This window comes from Crinia signifera, chromosome 9 (assembly GCF_055691185.1).
Source record: "Crinia signifera chromosome 9, ASM5569118v1, whole genome shotgun sequence".
Taxonomy (NCBI): Eukaryota; Metazoa; Chordata; class Amphibia; order Anura; family Myobatrachidae; genus Crinia; species Crinia signifera.
The window spans coordinates 32,766,722-32,783,691 of record NC_139225.1 but is presented as its reverse complement, the minus strand read 5'-3'; the positions used below and the strand labels follow the sequence as shown (position 1 = coordinate 32,783,691).

At 47.2% G+C, this 16,970-nt stretch overlaps 1 protein-coding gene across 1 annotated transcript in view; it reads right to left on the bottom strand.

Annotated features, from left to right (window-relative positions):
• The window catches only part of MIGA2 (mitoguardin 2), a 32,197-nt gene extending 18,445 nt beyond the window's left edge, over positions 1-13,752 (bottom strand). The window contains exons 1-7 of the mRNA XM_083158752.1: positions 13,506-13,752; positions 11,780-12,007; positions 10,231-10,441; positions 6,030-6,151; positions 4,427-4,544; positions 2,220-2,350; positions 1,915-2,026 (exon numbers count right to left, since the gene is read on the bottom strand). Of these exons, the coding sequence (XP_083014878.1) occupies positions 1,915-2,026; positions 2,220-2,350; positions 4,427-4,544; positions 6,030-6,151; positions 10,231-10,441; positions 11,780-11,875 (790 nt within the window). The 5' untranslated portion in view covers positions 11,876-12,007; positions 13,506-13,752. The remainder of the gene's footprint in view (positions 1-1,914; positions 2,027-2,219; positions 2,351-4,426; positions 4,545-6,029; positions 6,152-10,230; positions 10,442-11,779; positions 12,008-13,505) is intronic.
• Between the last annotated feature and the right edge of the window lie 3,218 nt (positions 13,753-16,970).

Here is a 16,970-nt window from a genome sequence, read left to right as displayed (position 1 = left end):
CTGCAAAACAAACGGCAGTATATAGTGTTAGCGGCGTGGGGAAGAATGGCAATTAGTGTTGGCGCGGTTAGACCTGATATAAATGTATAGAAATATAGCGCTAGCCGCATTGCCATGTGCCGCATAACAACCTGTGGTATATAGTGCTGGCAGTCTGATGTAAATGTATGTACATTGCATCCGGAAAGTATTCGCAGTATTACTTTTTCCACATTTTGTTATGTTACAGCCTTATTCCAGAATGGAGTAAATTAATTTTTTCCCTCAAAATTCTACCCCCGATACCCCATAATGACAAAGTGAAAAAAAAAGGTTTAGTGAAAAACTAAAAGGTACCCATACACATTGCGAGAATCGCATGCGTTATGGGCTAGATTGCATCGCATGGCTTGCGTTTCACATGCAAAGAGCGTGCTATGCGATCCGAAAGCAGTACAAGAAGTATGTGAATCACATACTGTTTGTAGTGTGCGATGGGATGCCCGCGGGAGTGCACATCCCATCGCATCGGAACGCACGCTGCGTTCGCAGCTTGTATGTAATCACATGTATATAAAGTAGTCGCAGCTCAATACTTTGTTAATGCACCTTTGTCAGAAATTACAGCCTCAAGTCTCGTTGAATATGATACCACAAGTTTAACACCCAGCTATGGGCAGTATCGCCCATTGTTCTTTGCAGCACCTCTCAAGCCCCATCAGGTTGGATGAGAAGGGTCTGTGCACAGCCATTTTCAGATCTCTCCAGAGATGTTTAGTCAGATTCCAGTCTGGGCCACTCAATGACATTCACAGAGTTGTCCTGAAGCCACTCCTTTGATATCTCGGCTGTGTGCATTTGGTCGTTGTCTTGCTGAAAGATGGCCCATCTCCCCAGTCTGACGTCATGAGCGCTCTTAGTTTTTATTTGTAATACATTTTCAAAAATCTCCCAATTTTTTTTCTTTTTTTTTTTCACTTTGTCATCATGGGGTACTGGGTGTAGAATTTTGAGGGGAAAAATTAATGTAATCCATTTTGGAATAAGGCTGTAAGGATGGTGTATATACACGTTAAAGCTGGGCATATACAGATGGAGCAGGGCTCAGCCTTGCAGGGGATGGCGGAAGAATCACCAGCCGCCATCTCCCGCCAGCGCCGCCATCTGTTCTGTGAAAGGGGACGCGCACGCACGAGATGCACGCGCATCCCCTTCCGATGGCGCTTCCCCCGGGTCCCCGCCGGCTTGTTCGCGGTCACCCCGGGTCCCCACCGCCTCCCCGCTGTCCTACCTAACCCTGTCCGTCTCCCTTAAGCGGAGACGGACAGGGTTCCCGTCGCCCCGCCGCCCGGAAACTGAGACGCGCCTGCGTGTGAGACGCACGCGCGTCTCAGTCAGATTTTCAGATGGAGCGGATCGCCAGCGGAGACAATCTGGCGATTCGCCAGCAAGAGGGAGGCTAGCGCCATCTGTACTAGAAGGATATTGCATCGATCGATTGATCGTATGCGGCAGATGGATCGTATGATGCATCGTTGGCACATCGGGTATAAAAAATGCCCCAAATCGTTAGTCCAGGACTGCCGCGGAGTTCAGGGAAAATGGTGACACATTCAGAATCACAAGCTGATCGTGAGAGCAGCGTGTCCAAACTCAAATCTAACTTGCAGTATAAAATAAATCAGTATCTGTAGGCTGCATGTAAAAGCAGCCTATAATTACCATGCATGCAAAAAAAGTATAACTGTATCTGTACCCCCTGCAGTGCAAAATGTTACAGCTTTGCTTTGCCCAGCCCCATTCTATTGCACAGAACATACAGCAAGGAGTGATCCATAGTCTAGCCCTGTCAATCACAAGGGACGCATGTCCCTAACAGATCAGGCACAGCCTGTGCACTAGAACCCAGCAGGTTGCACAATGCGAATGACTCACCCAGATCCAGCAGCATGTTATCCGGGGGAACGCCACCAAATTCTTCCTGCAAGTTGTAGGCCCGATTCAGCAAGGCCTCTAGTTTACCAGAAAAATCCTTATTTTGGGAGCCCTGTGAGAACAAGAAGAGCAACACGTTCTCTGCTGCTCCATTTCCATAGCAAATATTTCTATTTATAAAAATGAGTCTTCACCTATATACCTGCTGCCATTCATGGCTCACACTGTCCACCTGAAGGTGCAAAGGTGATGGGTGTATTGTGTCCACAAGGGGGCAATCTTTCTATTACTTACTGGGTACTCACCTCAGGTAGGCCCTCGGAGAGACGATCATTGAGCTCATTGCTCTGAGCTGTTGGGGTATTTGAGCTGCAGCGTTGTCCAATGTTCAGAGCCTGCTCCCATTTGTGCAGAGCTTCTTCAAACAGCTCAATTCCTAAGCACCAAAAAAATAGCAGTCATTTCATGGTGATTACAAGTGTTTGTCTATGGTAGTGATGGCAATGTGATATACAAATACCGTAAGCATGGCCACCCTACCTTCAGAAGGGCTGCACATCACTGTTCTTTTCAGAAATGTTACCAAATGACATCACATGCCATCAAGGCAACATACTTGCTACATAATAGACCCTCAGACCACCAGTAGACACAAAATGGCCCTTCTGCATACACTCTGACCCCCACCTGTTCTAAAATGTTAAAACAAGTCTTCAATACCCACATATCTGCCCCAACCCTCCACCCCCCCCCCCCCCCAAAAAAAAATGTATCCACCATTCTATGATGGACCTCCTCAAATCATTCTACTCAGGCACCGTAAAATGTAGTAGATAGTAAAACATTCTGCTGAGACCTCCACGCAGCTCCCACCTTCTCCTCAGACCTTCATGCAGCTCCCACCTTCTCCTCAGACCTCCACGCAGCTCCCACCCTCTCCTCAGACCTCCACACACCTACCTCCCACCTTCTCCTCAGACCTCCACACAGCTCCCACCTTCTCCTGAGACCTCCACCCAGCTCCCATCTTCTCCTCAGACCTCCACCCAGCTCCCACCTTCTCCTAAGACCTCCACCCAGCTCCCACCTTCTTCTCAGACCTCCACCCAGCTCCCAACTTCTCCTCAGACCTCCACCCAGCTCCCACCTTCTCCTCAGACCTCCACCCAGCTCCCACCTTCTCCTCAGACCTCCACCCAGCTCCCACCTTCTCCCCAGACCTCCACCCAGCTCCCACCTTCTCCCCAGACCTCCACCCAGCTCCCAACTTCTCCTCAGACCTCCACCCAGCTCCCAACTTCTCCTCAGACCTCCACCCAGCTCCCAACTTCTCCTCAGACCTCCACCCAGCTCCCACCTTCACCTCAGACCTCCACCCATCTCCCACCTTCTCCTCAGACCTAATCACCTCTCCCATTTTCTATTAAGACCTAACCACATATCTGCAGCCTACAGAGGAAGGAGGGAAAGCACATTGTGTAGTACACACTGTGCTCCTCCCTCCTCCGTTTAGGTGTTGCTGTGCAATGTAGAGTAAAGGTCATAGACATGGTATCCAACTGTTCATGGTCAATCGTATTCTCTGCTGAATGGAAGCCTGAAGATGCATAATTGGTGCACTGCCTGTTGCCTTATCCCTCTCTATATGAACAAACCCACCAGTCAATAATACTTATTTTATGGAGAGGAGGGGCAGAGCAGCACATCAGCACACCATACATTCTAATCACTAACAGCTAGATCATGGTTTATGGGCATCATAAATATTGACATCTCCAACAGATAATTGCTTTCACTTTGTAGACGGTTAGAGAAACAAAAGAAGATATTGCTGTAGCCTGACGGCAACAAGATATTTACTATGCACTGGTGTTCAGTCTAAGGCAAGGGTGGGCGATAAGCGGCCCTCCAGCTGTTGATGAACTATGCATCCCAGCATGTCTTGCATCAGTTTCAGCAGGGCCAAATAGCAAAACTAAGGCAAGGCATGCTGGGATACGTAGTTCATCAACAGCTGGAGGGCCGCTTATTGCCCACCCCTGGTCTAAGGGGTTTATTTACTAAGATGGGAGTTCTAATTAAGATGGGATGTTGGCCATAGCCACCAATCAGAATCTAACTTATTTATTTAGCACCATCTAGAAGATAATTGATAGAATCTGATTGGTTGGCCATAGCAACATCCCATTGTCAATAGTACTCCCATCTTAGTAAATATAATGATAACACAGGTGCCAATGGCAATCGGCCCTCCATCCCTCATTACTCCCCATGCAACATGAGACATGGTGGGAGATAGATTACACCTGACAATGGGAGTTGCCTAAGCCAACCAATCCGCTTCTAGGCATCAGGTTATAGAATGCACAATAAAATCGATATCTACAATCTATATTGTAGATTATATATAATATATATAATAGATTGTTAATCTAGATTGATAATCTATATAAATAGATTGTTGCTATGGGCATCTCCTACACTCGTTCTCTGTCAGCACTGTAAATCATACCTTGTATGTAAAGGTTTTCTGCATTGGAGTCATCTTCCCCTAACTGTTCATCCAGCTCTTCAGACTCCCACGGCCCCAAGGATGTAGCATTCAGACTGGAGGAGTTCACCGCAACCACCTGACCACCAGGGGACGACAGAGAGCTAACATGTGCAGCAGAGCAGAGGTGACACTTGGACAGATTACAGCAGGCATGGGGAACCTTTGGCCCTCCAGCTGTTGTTGAACTACACATTCCAGCATGCCCTGCTACAGTTTTACTATTTGGCCATGCTAAAACTGTTGCAGGGCATGCTGGGATGTGTAGTTCAACAACAGCTGGAGGGCCAAAGGTTTCCAATCCCTAGATTTACAGATTTATTATTGTTAACCTTTATTTATTAATCACCCACATGGTGCACAACGCTCTCAATGAGAGTATTGTATGAGGCGGATCACACCCTGTACCGATGGAGCGGACAATCCTATACTCCTAGAACTGCATCATCCAGCAATTCAGTGAGTGCAGTGGCAAACCCAGTCACAAGGCTGGAAATACCTTTCCCAATATAGGTCACATTTCTACACCATAATCCTACTTTCTGGAGACTGATACAGAATCATTGGCACTGATCAGCAAGACTGGGTGCAGCATGTTGCCGAAGCCTATGGACGTCGCGTGGGGTTCCAGGATTGGATATTTAATGCAGACTGATCTGTGCAGATTAAGCAATAAAGGGTCTGGTAGACTACAGACAGCGGTGTACAAAAGTTTTGCTTGATACTGCACCATTGCTGAATAGCTGTAGGGCAAGCAGTAATGATGTCGACATTGTTGAAATATTAACAGTGAATATGACGGCTTCTGCAGAATGTCGACATTCTGCTTGAACCAAAAGTTTAGGGGTAGGCTGGGGCAGTGACTGGTTAGCCTGCATAAGGGGAGATCAGGGTTAGGCACTAGGGGGGGGAATGCCAGGATTAGGCTGCATGGAAGTTAGGGTTAGGCAGTAGGGGGAAGGTAAGGCTGCGTGGGGGAGGGTACGTCAGGGCTAAGCACTGGGGGAGGGATAGGATGCACGATGGGAGGTTAATGTTAGGCCCTAGGAAGAGGGTTACAATTAGGATGAGGGAGAGGAGGTCAGGAATAGGCCCTAGGAAGGGGGTGAGGATTAGGATGCGGGAGGGGAGATCAGGGTTAGGCACTAGGGGGGGAATGTCAGGATTAGACTGCGGATGTGGAAAAAAGTTAGGCAGTAGGGGGAAGGTTAGGCTGCGTGGGGCTAAGTACTAGGGGGAGGGATAGGCTGCACAATGGGAGGTTAATGTTAGGCCCTAGGAAGAAGGTTACAATTAGGAGGGGGAGGTCAGGGTTAGGCACTAGGGAGAGAGTTAGAATTGCATGGGGGGGGGGGGGTGTCAGGGTTGGGAATTAGGATGCGGTAGGTCACAGGTCAGGGTTAGGCAATAGGGGTGCGTTAGAATTAGGATGCGGGAGATGAGGTCAGGGTTAGGCTGTGGAAGGGCGAAGCATGGTTGGGCACTAGACAACCACTATGCACCTCCAATACAATTACAGCCCTCAATCATTCAAACCCATATCTCCTATGAGAGCATAACTTACTGAAGCCAGGCTATGAGTGGAGCTCGAGTGCTTGCTTGAATGCTTGCTTGGCTCAATAGATGAAATGCCGCTGAGTGTGTCATTGCTCTTACAGCCCGGACTCTGCACCCTACGAGTGTATCCTTCAGAGAGAGACAAAACCAGAACAAGTGATGAGATCTCTGCGGCGTTACATTTATATACAATTAGTCATGGTTAATAATATATAGTTCTGACAAAGCTGTTCTATGATATCCCAGCAAGAAGCAGGAATCCGCGTTACTTGTCCCGATTGTGGGTCATGCGACCGGTCATCCCATAGCTCTAGCGATTTATCCCGGAGTCTAGGAGCTAATAACTGTTATATACCAGAGGGAAAGAGGCTGTGACTGAGAGGGCTCAGGCATACAAGCCAGAGACTACCACCCTTGTCCCAGTGTGGTCAATAACCCCTGCTAATTGACTGTGTCCCATAGTGCGCCAAGCAGGTAAACCGCTTCATCCCGTCAGAGCGATTGTCAGATTGGTGCACAGCCGTACACACCAGCACCAGCTGTATTGGTCTCCCAAACTGGCTGCCACAGGGCTCGCAGTGTCCAATGGCTCAAAAGGAGCCAACTGTAGAGTCCTAAATCCAGATCTGTTTGTAGAAAGGATAGGACCAGAGACAGGCGGTAGGATCAGGAACAGGCCAAGCCAGCCTGTGGCTCTTGTACTTTTGTGGGACTACAAGTCCCAAGATGCCCTGCCACATTTTTTTTATACAAGAGAATGTTGAAACTATGGCAAGGCATGCAGGGACTTGTAGTTCCACAACATCTGGTGAGCAGCAGGTTGGCCCGGTCTGGTCTAGGATTCAATCTGCAAGTTGAACACAAGTCACAATCCTTTCACCAAACTCTGTGGTAACTTCTGGCCGAACAAGGTTTCTGAGCTGTGCAATTGTGAGGGGATACAGTCGATTAGTCAACTGCATTTTGGTCGACAGTCATTAGGTGGACACTCTGAAAGGTCGACATGTCATTAGGTCGAGTCAAAATGTCGACATGGGGATTTTCACTGAGCTGACGTGCCGACAGGCAGTATTTCATGCCCTACCATCCACTAGGGCGTGGCGGGAGAATAAAATAGTGCGCCGAGCGTAGCGAGGCACCGTGCCCGGAGCATGGCGAGCGCTGTGCTACGTTTCAGTATCCGTGTCGACATTAAAAAAAAACCTATGTTGACATTTTGACTGTCCACCCATGTCCACCTAATGCTTGTGTTGACCTTGTCCCATGTCGGCCTAATGATTGTCGACCAACATGCTGTAGACCTAATGATCCACACCCTCTGTGAGTAGGTCTGAGGCTGCAATTTATCTGCGACTGAGACGTCACAGACCCTCCTCAAAAATGTCTGGTCACGCCTGTGCTTTTTCAACAACTCCTCCTAAACACCAACTTCCTGTCGGTCAAACTGGGACTCCATTGCATTTACTATCAATACGCATTTTCAGTCGCTAATTTCCCATGCGGTAAGATTTTCAAATTCTTTAATAAGTGATCCATCCGGAATTAGTCGCTTCAAATGATTCTAGCATAGATCACAGAGAAGGCTCATTAATGCTGCCAATTTGTGCACAAGAACCGCAGTCTTGGTTTGGGGTTCCAGCCAAGGCCCCAGCTCACTGAAGTGCTCATTCTAACTTGGACCAAACACAAGTTCAGAACATCAAACCCCTTAAGGAAATGTAACCCGGGCTCACAGGAGACAGCCAGCCGGGAAAGTCCATGGGAAATCGATTCTCTTTACTCCAGAACCCAACAGATTCTAAGCTTTGGTGTCTTTGTACAGAAGACGATATACAGAAATGTCGCCTTTTCCTAGAGAATTCTTGTACCCATGAGACAGCCAGTTCACTGGTGGGGTGGGCGGATCACCGTTCCCATGGTCCAGCGGCATCCCCTCTTCCCTGAAGCCATTTGTCGCCAAGGTCTGCACATGCGCAAATATGCACTTGTGCATGTGCAGACCCCAAAACATCGGAACTGGAACAAATTCGCCCCATTCCGAGTTATATTGAATCAAGGCCTAAGTCACCTATGCGTAAACAGGGATATCCTTAAAACCTGGATTCTTGGGGTGTCTTTAGGGCCAATGTTTGAGAACCAATGCTTTAAATATAAAAGTGTTCTTACTGGACTGAATGGTGAAGTCTGCATGTAGGTTTACTAGCACGGCATCATAGCAAGTAGGCATAGTTGCCATTGTTTGTCTTCTCTTCCATTACCTTTTGCCAGAACTCAACTGTCAATCTTGCAGAGATATAAAGATCCTCAGATTCTGGGGCAGATGTATTAAGCCTTAACAAGAGATAGATGCAATGGTGATAAGGAGAGATAAACGTCCAGCCAATCACCTGCTAACTGCCATGTTACAGGCTGGGTTTGAAAAAAGTCAGTAAGGAGCCGATTGGCTGGACGTTTATCTCTCTTTAGCAACCTTGCATTTATTTCTTGTTAAGTCTTAATACATCTGATCCAAAATCCTGTATCTGCGCCATTACACAGGTAGATTCTATAATGAGCGAGATCCCGTAGGAGCCTTTCCTGATATTATGGTCCTGTAAACATCGCTTAGATTAGCCTGCACCTTGATGATTTAGTATAATAACAACCCGTGGGAACCTCGTGCTTACTACAGTCTCTGCCAAAGGTTTAGGTAATGCAATTGTTTATTGTACGTCTGGAAGACTCTTTCCTACAGAAGCCTGGAAGGCTCAAATTGAAGGAAGAAAAAGGCTTACAAATCACAGTGATGCGTAACCTTTGCGTAATTACACAACCTAATGCAAGCATGCACTGACAATGGTACTGCAAACAGGCGGCTAGCTGTGTGTATGCGATATACTGTATATATTTTACATATGAACACATGCACTACATAGTATTTTAGCATTGCATTAAAGACAAGTTAAACGGCAGAATTATTTGATTGCATGGCGGAAAAATTACTATGATGGGAGTTCTATTGAAGATGGAATGTTGCCATAGCAACCAGACTCTACTTATTTATTTAGAACCTTCTAGAAGATCATCGATAAAATCAGACTGGTTGCTATGGGTAACATCTCATACTGATACGAGAAGGAATTAAAGGTCACAAATGTGGATTCTTAATACATAAATTTCTTAAAACAAGTACAAACGCCTCATTGCATTGCTCAGTGGCTGAATTGGATACCTTTAGCAGTGTATCGTAACAAGATTGCCAAAGAGAAAACTGTATTAAGGGTTAATTATTAAGAAGATGTCCCTTGTTTTGCCAGAATATCCACGGGGGAGATATATTGCTCAGCAATATATTGCCCAGTGTCTCCTTTTCATCAGTGACCAGAGATGAACCTCTGCCGGTGGTGCCGCAGAGGTAATCAGCTGGTCGCAGGAGCAAGCTCCTGCGACCAGCTATTAGAAAGGGGCTGAAAACGGGAGCGCACACTCCCATCACTGGCAATATGGTCGCCAGCGACCATATTTCCAACGATTTCAGCCCCTATCGCCCCCGTGTGTACACAGCTTAAGACCTGTCAAAATGACAGCTTCTGCAATTTACTTTTACTTTGAGCTGTGACCGTTTTTAGCCCACAAACTCCCCACTTCCAGTCCCTATCTGCTCCTACCTCCAATCTGTCTTCACAGTTCCCTCCCTAAAATATGGGGGACAAAACTAATAGGGGTCCCCCGTATTTAAAGAACCAGCACCAGGCCCATCCAGCCAGCAGGATAAAGGGCCTTATTCTAGTTCACTCTTTCTGACAAAATCCTTCTTAGATGGACAAAACCATGTGCACTGCAGTGGGGCAGATGTAACTTGTGCAGAGAGAATTAGATTTGGGTGGGGTTTTACTTCAAAGTGAGATCTATATTGCGGTGTAAAAATAAAGCAGCCAGTATTTACCCTGTATCATCTGCCCCTCCCCCGCATCCGGTGATATCATCTGACCATTAGCATGAGAACGCCAAGCGTTCTCATGGGAACGCCCAAGAAACGCTGGCTATTCCCATATGCTAATGGCCCCCCTCCACCCTGCAAGGATGGGTGCGTGCGAACAGTCTGAGCACCATGGCCGCACGCACCCAGTGCACGTGCAAGCAACAAACATCGGCCCTGTGCGAACGAACGTGGCCCTGCAAGTGGACCATTGTCACACAGCAGATCTCCCAGCAGTAGCGCGACTTACCTTTCTTTACAGAGGAGGTGGGTCTGACAGGTAAGGTCGCTGCAGGGCCCCCGCCTGGCTTCAGGCCCCCACTATCTGCTGTTATCTGCTTTTTCTTATGCTTTCTTCTTTTTAGCTGGTGAGCGGCGAGGGCCAGGGCCACTGTCCCCAGAGTGGTGGCAAACAAAACCTTCCGGAGCCCCGGTGACAATCTGAGCTGCGAGAAGGTAGTCTGCAGAGATAGGAAGTTCCACACAGAAATCAGGCCACATTTCAATAGAACCATAAGAAGATGAAAGTAACAGTAATCATTGTAAATGATGAGGTTACTCTGACCACAGCACTATCTCTGTACTCCATGTATTAATATAGGCCTTGTCAGGAACTCTGGTATCCACCCATACTACAAATACACACTGGCAGCGTGCTTGGCTTCTGTCGAAATTAATCAGTGTTTGCTTGGCTTTTAGCACAGGTCTGGTCTGCATTTCCATGATGAAATGCAGACCACACTGTGCTAGAAGCACCACAGCAATCCAGCTGTTCCCAGTTCAAACTCTATGGAGAGCCGGCTCACCAACGCTTGGAGATGAGGTCGGTGCAGTTAGCTGCCACCTGATTGCAAGCGTTTTGGGATGGCAGCAACCTTAGATGTGCGTGCACATTCTGAAGGAAGTGGGTGGGCAGCTGATATCTGGTGATGTCAGCTACTCGCCCCTGGCACCCACGTCACCGGCCGACTACCATGTGAAAGCCCAGTGTTTTCATGGGAACGCACATGAAATGCTGGGTGTTCCCATGGGCATGTACTCCTGCCCGCCAACCCACGCCCCTCCTGCCCACCGGCCACACGCACTTAGTTCATGCACATTGCGCAGAAATGCGTAAGCGTATTGAGAAAACATCAGCCCCGTGCGAACGCAAGCGGCACTGCGTATGGACTTGAAAATGTTGAGACTGGGCATGTGGATCCCAATTAGTACAGCGCCTCGGACCAGGTGCCCTCTGCTGCGCACTGCTTCCAGAGTCAACTTGGATGGTAAACCATGAAAAAAAAAATGGATGTCAACATTTTGTCGGTGTCAGCCTAGATGCTGTCTGTTATCCATCTGGGTACTCCAACGTCGCTCTACTGTGTAGCCAGCTCTAGTCTCCCACAATTCTTATCAAGTCCTTTTGTTTCGCACCTCCCCCAAAAACAATAACATTCGGAAAACACTTAACTAATTACATCCACCAACAATGCTGCAGAATGTAGCCATCACCCCGGCTCTATCCTCCAGGAACGTGCATCCTTACACATTATTCCAGTGTATGGAGATTTTACTCCAGGTCTCATTCCAATCCATCTACTATAACTGACAGTATTCCTGTCACCCGCTAAGTTCTATGTATTGTCCTAATATATTTACCAGTCCTGTTACCAATTTCCACAGAGGAAGATACTCTTTGATAAGGAATTTGTTGAGATAAACAGGTTTATCATCTTCTCTAATAAGACTGACATAAAAGTGAATGACTGCAGCAAGTTCCAATAACAGATCCGTCCGTGATAACAGGTCGTGTTTACCTGTCCAAAGGTTGTGTACAAGAACACTGGTATTTCTGCCACGGTCATAGCCAAAGCCTGGATAATGGACATGCCCTCCGCTCTCTGGAATGCCATACTGATCAGATAGGCAAGGCGCAGACACAGGGATAATAATCTATTGCAGAGCAGACATCACACCTCTAGGTTCTGGATCAGACACATGGGACATTAGAGATGGATCCAGGGGTCCCATTTTCCAAACAGCTCCTGAAAAGGAGGAAATGCATTCAGAACTACTTCAACTCCCAAAAAATCCCCACAGATAATTCATTAATTTACTAATACCCCTTTCAGACAGAAAACGAAATTACCGGGTGAATCAGTTCTACCCGGTAATTTTATGAATAACACGGGTCCTTTTTCTGCGTGAAAGGGCACGACCGTGTCGTAAATCCTGTGTCTCCAACCCTGGAATTGACCAGGGTCAAGGACACGGGATTTATGACCTGTGTTGACGCTTTCACACAGAATAAATACCCGTGTTATTCAGCAAATTACCGGGTAGAACTTTTCAACACAGTAATTTTTTCTTCTGTGAGAAGAGGGGTCAGGCTGCTCTCTGCAAAATTACCCGGCATTTTAAATGCTGTGTATTTGCCAGGATTTTCAGACTTTTTCTGTCTGAAAGGGGTATTAATGACATCGCTATAGGATACCTGCACTCAGATTAAGGGTTTCTTATTCATTGCATTGTTATCTGCACTAACAGACAGTTATTAGCTTTTATTGACTAACTTTCTAAAAAAAAAAAAAAAAGCTACCTGCTGATTGTTGGGAAAACACTGTGTACACATGGTGTGAATTAGCATATAGTTTTGACTATATAGTCAAAATTGACTAACTAGTTAGCCATAATCACAGCATTTATGCGATATCCGTGTATATGCGATATCCAATAGCGATGCGCAGCTTCACTATCAGCCTTCAAAATAGTCAAAATTGCCTTGCCTGCACAGTCTACCTCCTCTGTAATGTATTTGGCCATAGAACAAATCGGACACAGGGGCCCATTTATCACTTAATATTTGCGACTCATTCCACAAAAACACACATTTTCGGGGGTTAGCCACAAATATAAAGAACCCCCCATATGTACCAGGAGGGACTGTAGCAAGAACATCCGATACCTGCTGCGATCCCTCCTGCCCCGCAGCATCGGCCATCTATGTGATGCTGCTCAATGTACCAACATCAGGCAACATCACAGTGGGTCCCTGAGCTACTGCCATTCTGGGGTAGTAGTAGCCCATTGTAGCTTTTGACTCATCCACCCTCCTGCACTCTGCTTTGCTGGGTGCTGGGGGTCTGCGCATGCGTGATTAGATATCGTAGTAGATGGGTACCGATAATATGTGGAAACACTTAAAAAAATGCTGTACACTTTACTGATACAGTCTGATCACATCTGTAGCATTCGGGAGCTTACAAAGTAGGGAATGCGGGATACACCAGCCAGGAGCTGGCAATCACTCTGTGGACTGATGATACACAGTATGGACCATGTGTCTTCAGACAGCCTGCAAGCCATGAAGCAATACATATAAACAACGTGTAACAGCTAGATCACAAGCAATAACAGCACACACAAAAAATAAAGCTAAAAGAAGTTATTAGTATTAATGTTATCATAAGTTACAGCAGCATGATACATATAGGGGGGGAGAGGGGATAACACGGGAACTACAATAATACATGTAATATACACCTCTTATATGAAGCTCAGCATTGTAAATTGGATGGGAGCAGCAGGGAACCTGGTTATAAGCAGAACAGCAGCTTACTCCCCTCACTCGGCGCTTCCTGGCCCCAGAAGGGCAGCGTCTCCTCCAATACAGCGCAGCCGAACACTACAGTCACGGTGACATTTAGCACAACCAATCCTATGCAGTGTAACCCGCCCCGGTCCCAGCGACAGCCAATCCGCTCAACGAAACCGCAGCGTCCCACACACATGGGTGGTTGCGCTGGACTGTCAGAAGATGCTTCAGTTCCTGGTGGCTGCCCTTCCTCATTGTTAGGCCGATGTCACATAAAGGGGCGTGTCTGCATTTAAAGGGACAGAAGCTTAAGAACTATGAGGTCTACTCTGGGGGCTTAGTGGTGCAATAAAGGTTGCACAGGGAAATGATTTATTTTAAGACCAATAAATATTGACCCCTTTATAATAAGTTTAATTTTAATAAAACTTGTGGTACTTGTGTATTATCACGGCGCCCATCGCATTGCATCGCATACCACTAATTAAGGTATGCGATGCCATGCGATGGACCTGATTTCAGCCTTTTCCCCGACTGAGTATGCAATTTTAATATTGCGTTGCATCGCATGCCATTATAATGGCATGCGATGCAATGCAACCCGATTTCCCATTGATTCCTATGTTAAATGCCCCCACAGACCCGATTTTTAATTGTATACCCACCCTGATGGGTCATGAGTATGTGAAATGCCCCCATTGTTAACGCCCCCACACTATGAACGCCAACCCGAAGCGTGGCGAGCTCAGCCAGCCCGCGAGGGGCGGCGGTACGCGTCCTCCGACCTTTTCATACCCCCACTTTCTACGTTGGCGTGGAGTTGATATTATAAAGAGTGGCGAGCGCAGCCTGAATACATGTGAAGTAATCCGCGTCCTCTCGCGGGGCTCGCTGCACTCGCCACGCTTCGGGCTCGGTGGCTTGCTGCGCTCGCCACACTTTATAAAATCAACTCCACGCCGACTTGGATAGTGGGGGTATGAAAAAGGTCGGAGGATGCTTCGGGTTGGCGTTGATAATGGGGTGGCCTTAACAATGGGGGGGCATTTAACATACTCATGACCCATCAGGGTGGGTATACAATTAAAAATCGGGTCTGGGGGGGGCATTTAACATGGGAATCAGGCATCTGGGTGTCTGTACAATTAAAAATCGGGTCCAATTGAAACGCATCGCATGCGATCATATTGCGACGCGATTTTTCCTCATACAATGCCCTGCGATGGAAATCGTGGGCGCCGTGATAATACACAAGTACCAAACTTGTATTATATCTTTTCTGGTGTCCTGTCCAGACTTCTTTCTTTTTCTTCTTAGAAGTTAGCATATTGATTACACAAAGAAAATCAGATGGTACTACCATCCACATAACTAGTGCCCCAGACACACAGGTGGATTCAGCGTGGCTCAGTAAGCAGTGTAAATTCACTGCTTATTGATTGGTTAAATGCCGTTCGTCAGTGTTCAAACGCCCGCCCCACTGCCCGAATGGCCACATTTGCATGCGAATGGAGGTGTTTCTTGACATGGAGATGTTCGCACTGTGCAGGCTTTTACAAGCCTGCGTTCTCATTGGGACAACCAGCATTTTTCTGGGCACGCATAAGAAATGCTGGGAGACCCCATTCGCCACCCCCCCCCCCCCCACACACACACACACACACACTGCCTGCCCCCCTGTGCAAACGCCTTGGCAAATGTGATAGTTGGCAAAGGCATTCACACAGAGGCCCTGCACTAGCATATCATCACCCATACGCATGCGCAGAGCCGCACCATCAATCCCCCAGCGCACATACGCTGAGTGATATATACTAATAGTGTGTACAGACGGTAAGATATGGCTTCCGATGTTGCCGATATAGTGAACATCAGAAACCATATCGCATGCAAATCACATGCTTTTTTAGGGCTGTCGAACACGATGCGCTGCCGTGTGAGCGCATCAGGACTCGCATCTCATGGCAGGATCTGCCGTGTGTACACACCTTTAAGCTTCTAACAATGAAACGTGGGTACTTGTTTCCTAGCACGGCGCCCATCGCATCGTATACCATAAGCCTTACAATGGTATGCGATGCGTCGCGATGGCACCTGATGTTATCCAATTTTAAAATCGTATACCATTGTATATGGCATACAATGCCATACAATGCGATGGTATACGATTTTAAATTGTATAAGCACCCTAATGGGTGCTTTCAATGTGAAATGCCCCCCCACCCCCCCATAAGATTATTATTTTGTATAAGCACCGTAATGGGGGCTTACAATGTTAAAAGCACCCCCACTATCAACGCCAACCCGAAGCATGGCGAGCGCAACGAGCCCGTGAGGGGCGGTGGTACGTGTCCTCCGACCTTTTCATACCCCCACCATCCACATTGGTGTGGAGTTGATATTAAATAGAGTGGTGAGTGCAGCGAGCCCCGCGCGGGGCCGCGGAATACATGTAAAGTAATACGCATCCCCTCGCGGGGCTCGCTGCGATCGCCACGCTTCGGGCTCGGTGGCTTGCTGCGCTCGCCACACTATATAAGATCAACCCGACGCCGACGTGGATAGTGGAGGTATGAAAAGGTCGGAGGACGCGTACCACTGCCCCTCGCGGGCTCGCTGCGCTCGCCACGCTTCGGGTTGGCGTTGATAGTGGTGGTGGCGTGGGGGGTCATTTAACATTGTAAGCACCTATTAGGGTGCTTATACAATTAAAAATCGTATAGGGGGACCATTTAACATTGAAAAAAACCATTAGGGTGCTTATACAATTTTAAAATCGCATCGCATGCATGGCATGCGGGCATATGGCATGCGATGCTATACAATGTATACGATGCCATACGACTGAATATCGTAGGTGCCGTGCTAGGAAACAAGTACCGAAACGTGATGATGTTGCCAATAGCAACCATCCAGATTCTGTCTTTTATTTCTCTATTGCAACTTAGAAAATGATTGAATCTGATTGGTTGCCATAGGCAACATCACCTCTTCTCATGTTTACAAGCTTTAGTACATTTCTACCATAGGGAGGAATTCAATCTCTTTTTCCCTGCCAATTTGAGCAAAGCTATTCAATCTCCGACTTTTGGAAACATGACGGTGAACAGAAAACACACGTAGATCATCAAAAACTCACCGATCCATGTGTATTCTGCCAACAATCGGTGCAGATTTTACACTCTAGTGGCTATTTTCGACATTACACATTGGTTTTTTTTTATTATTCAATCTGCATGGGGAGGGAAGACGTACGAAAACGGACGAGATTGAATAAGTGTGTGTCGGTATTACCACCTGGCGGAAATATCCCACACATTGAATACCCTCCTCAGTGTGCAGTTGATCATTACAATGGGTATGGATCGTTAGGAGTACAGCCAATAAGACAATTACTATTGGTCGACAGGCAG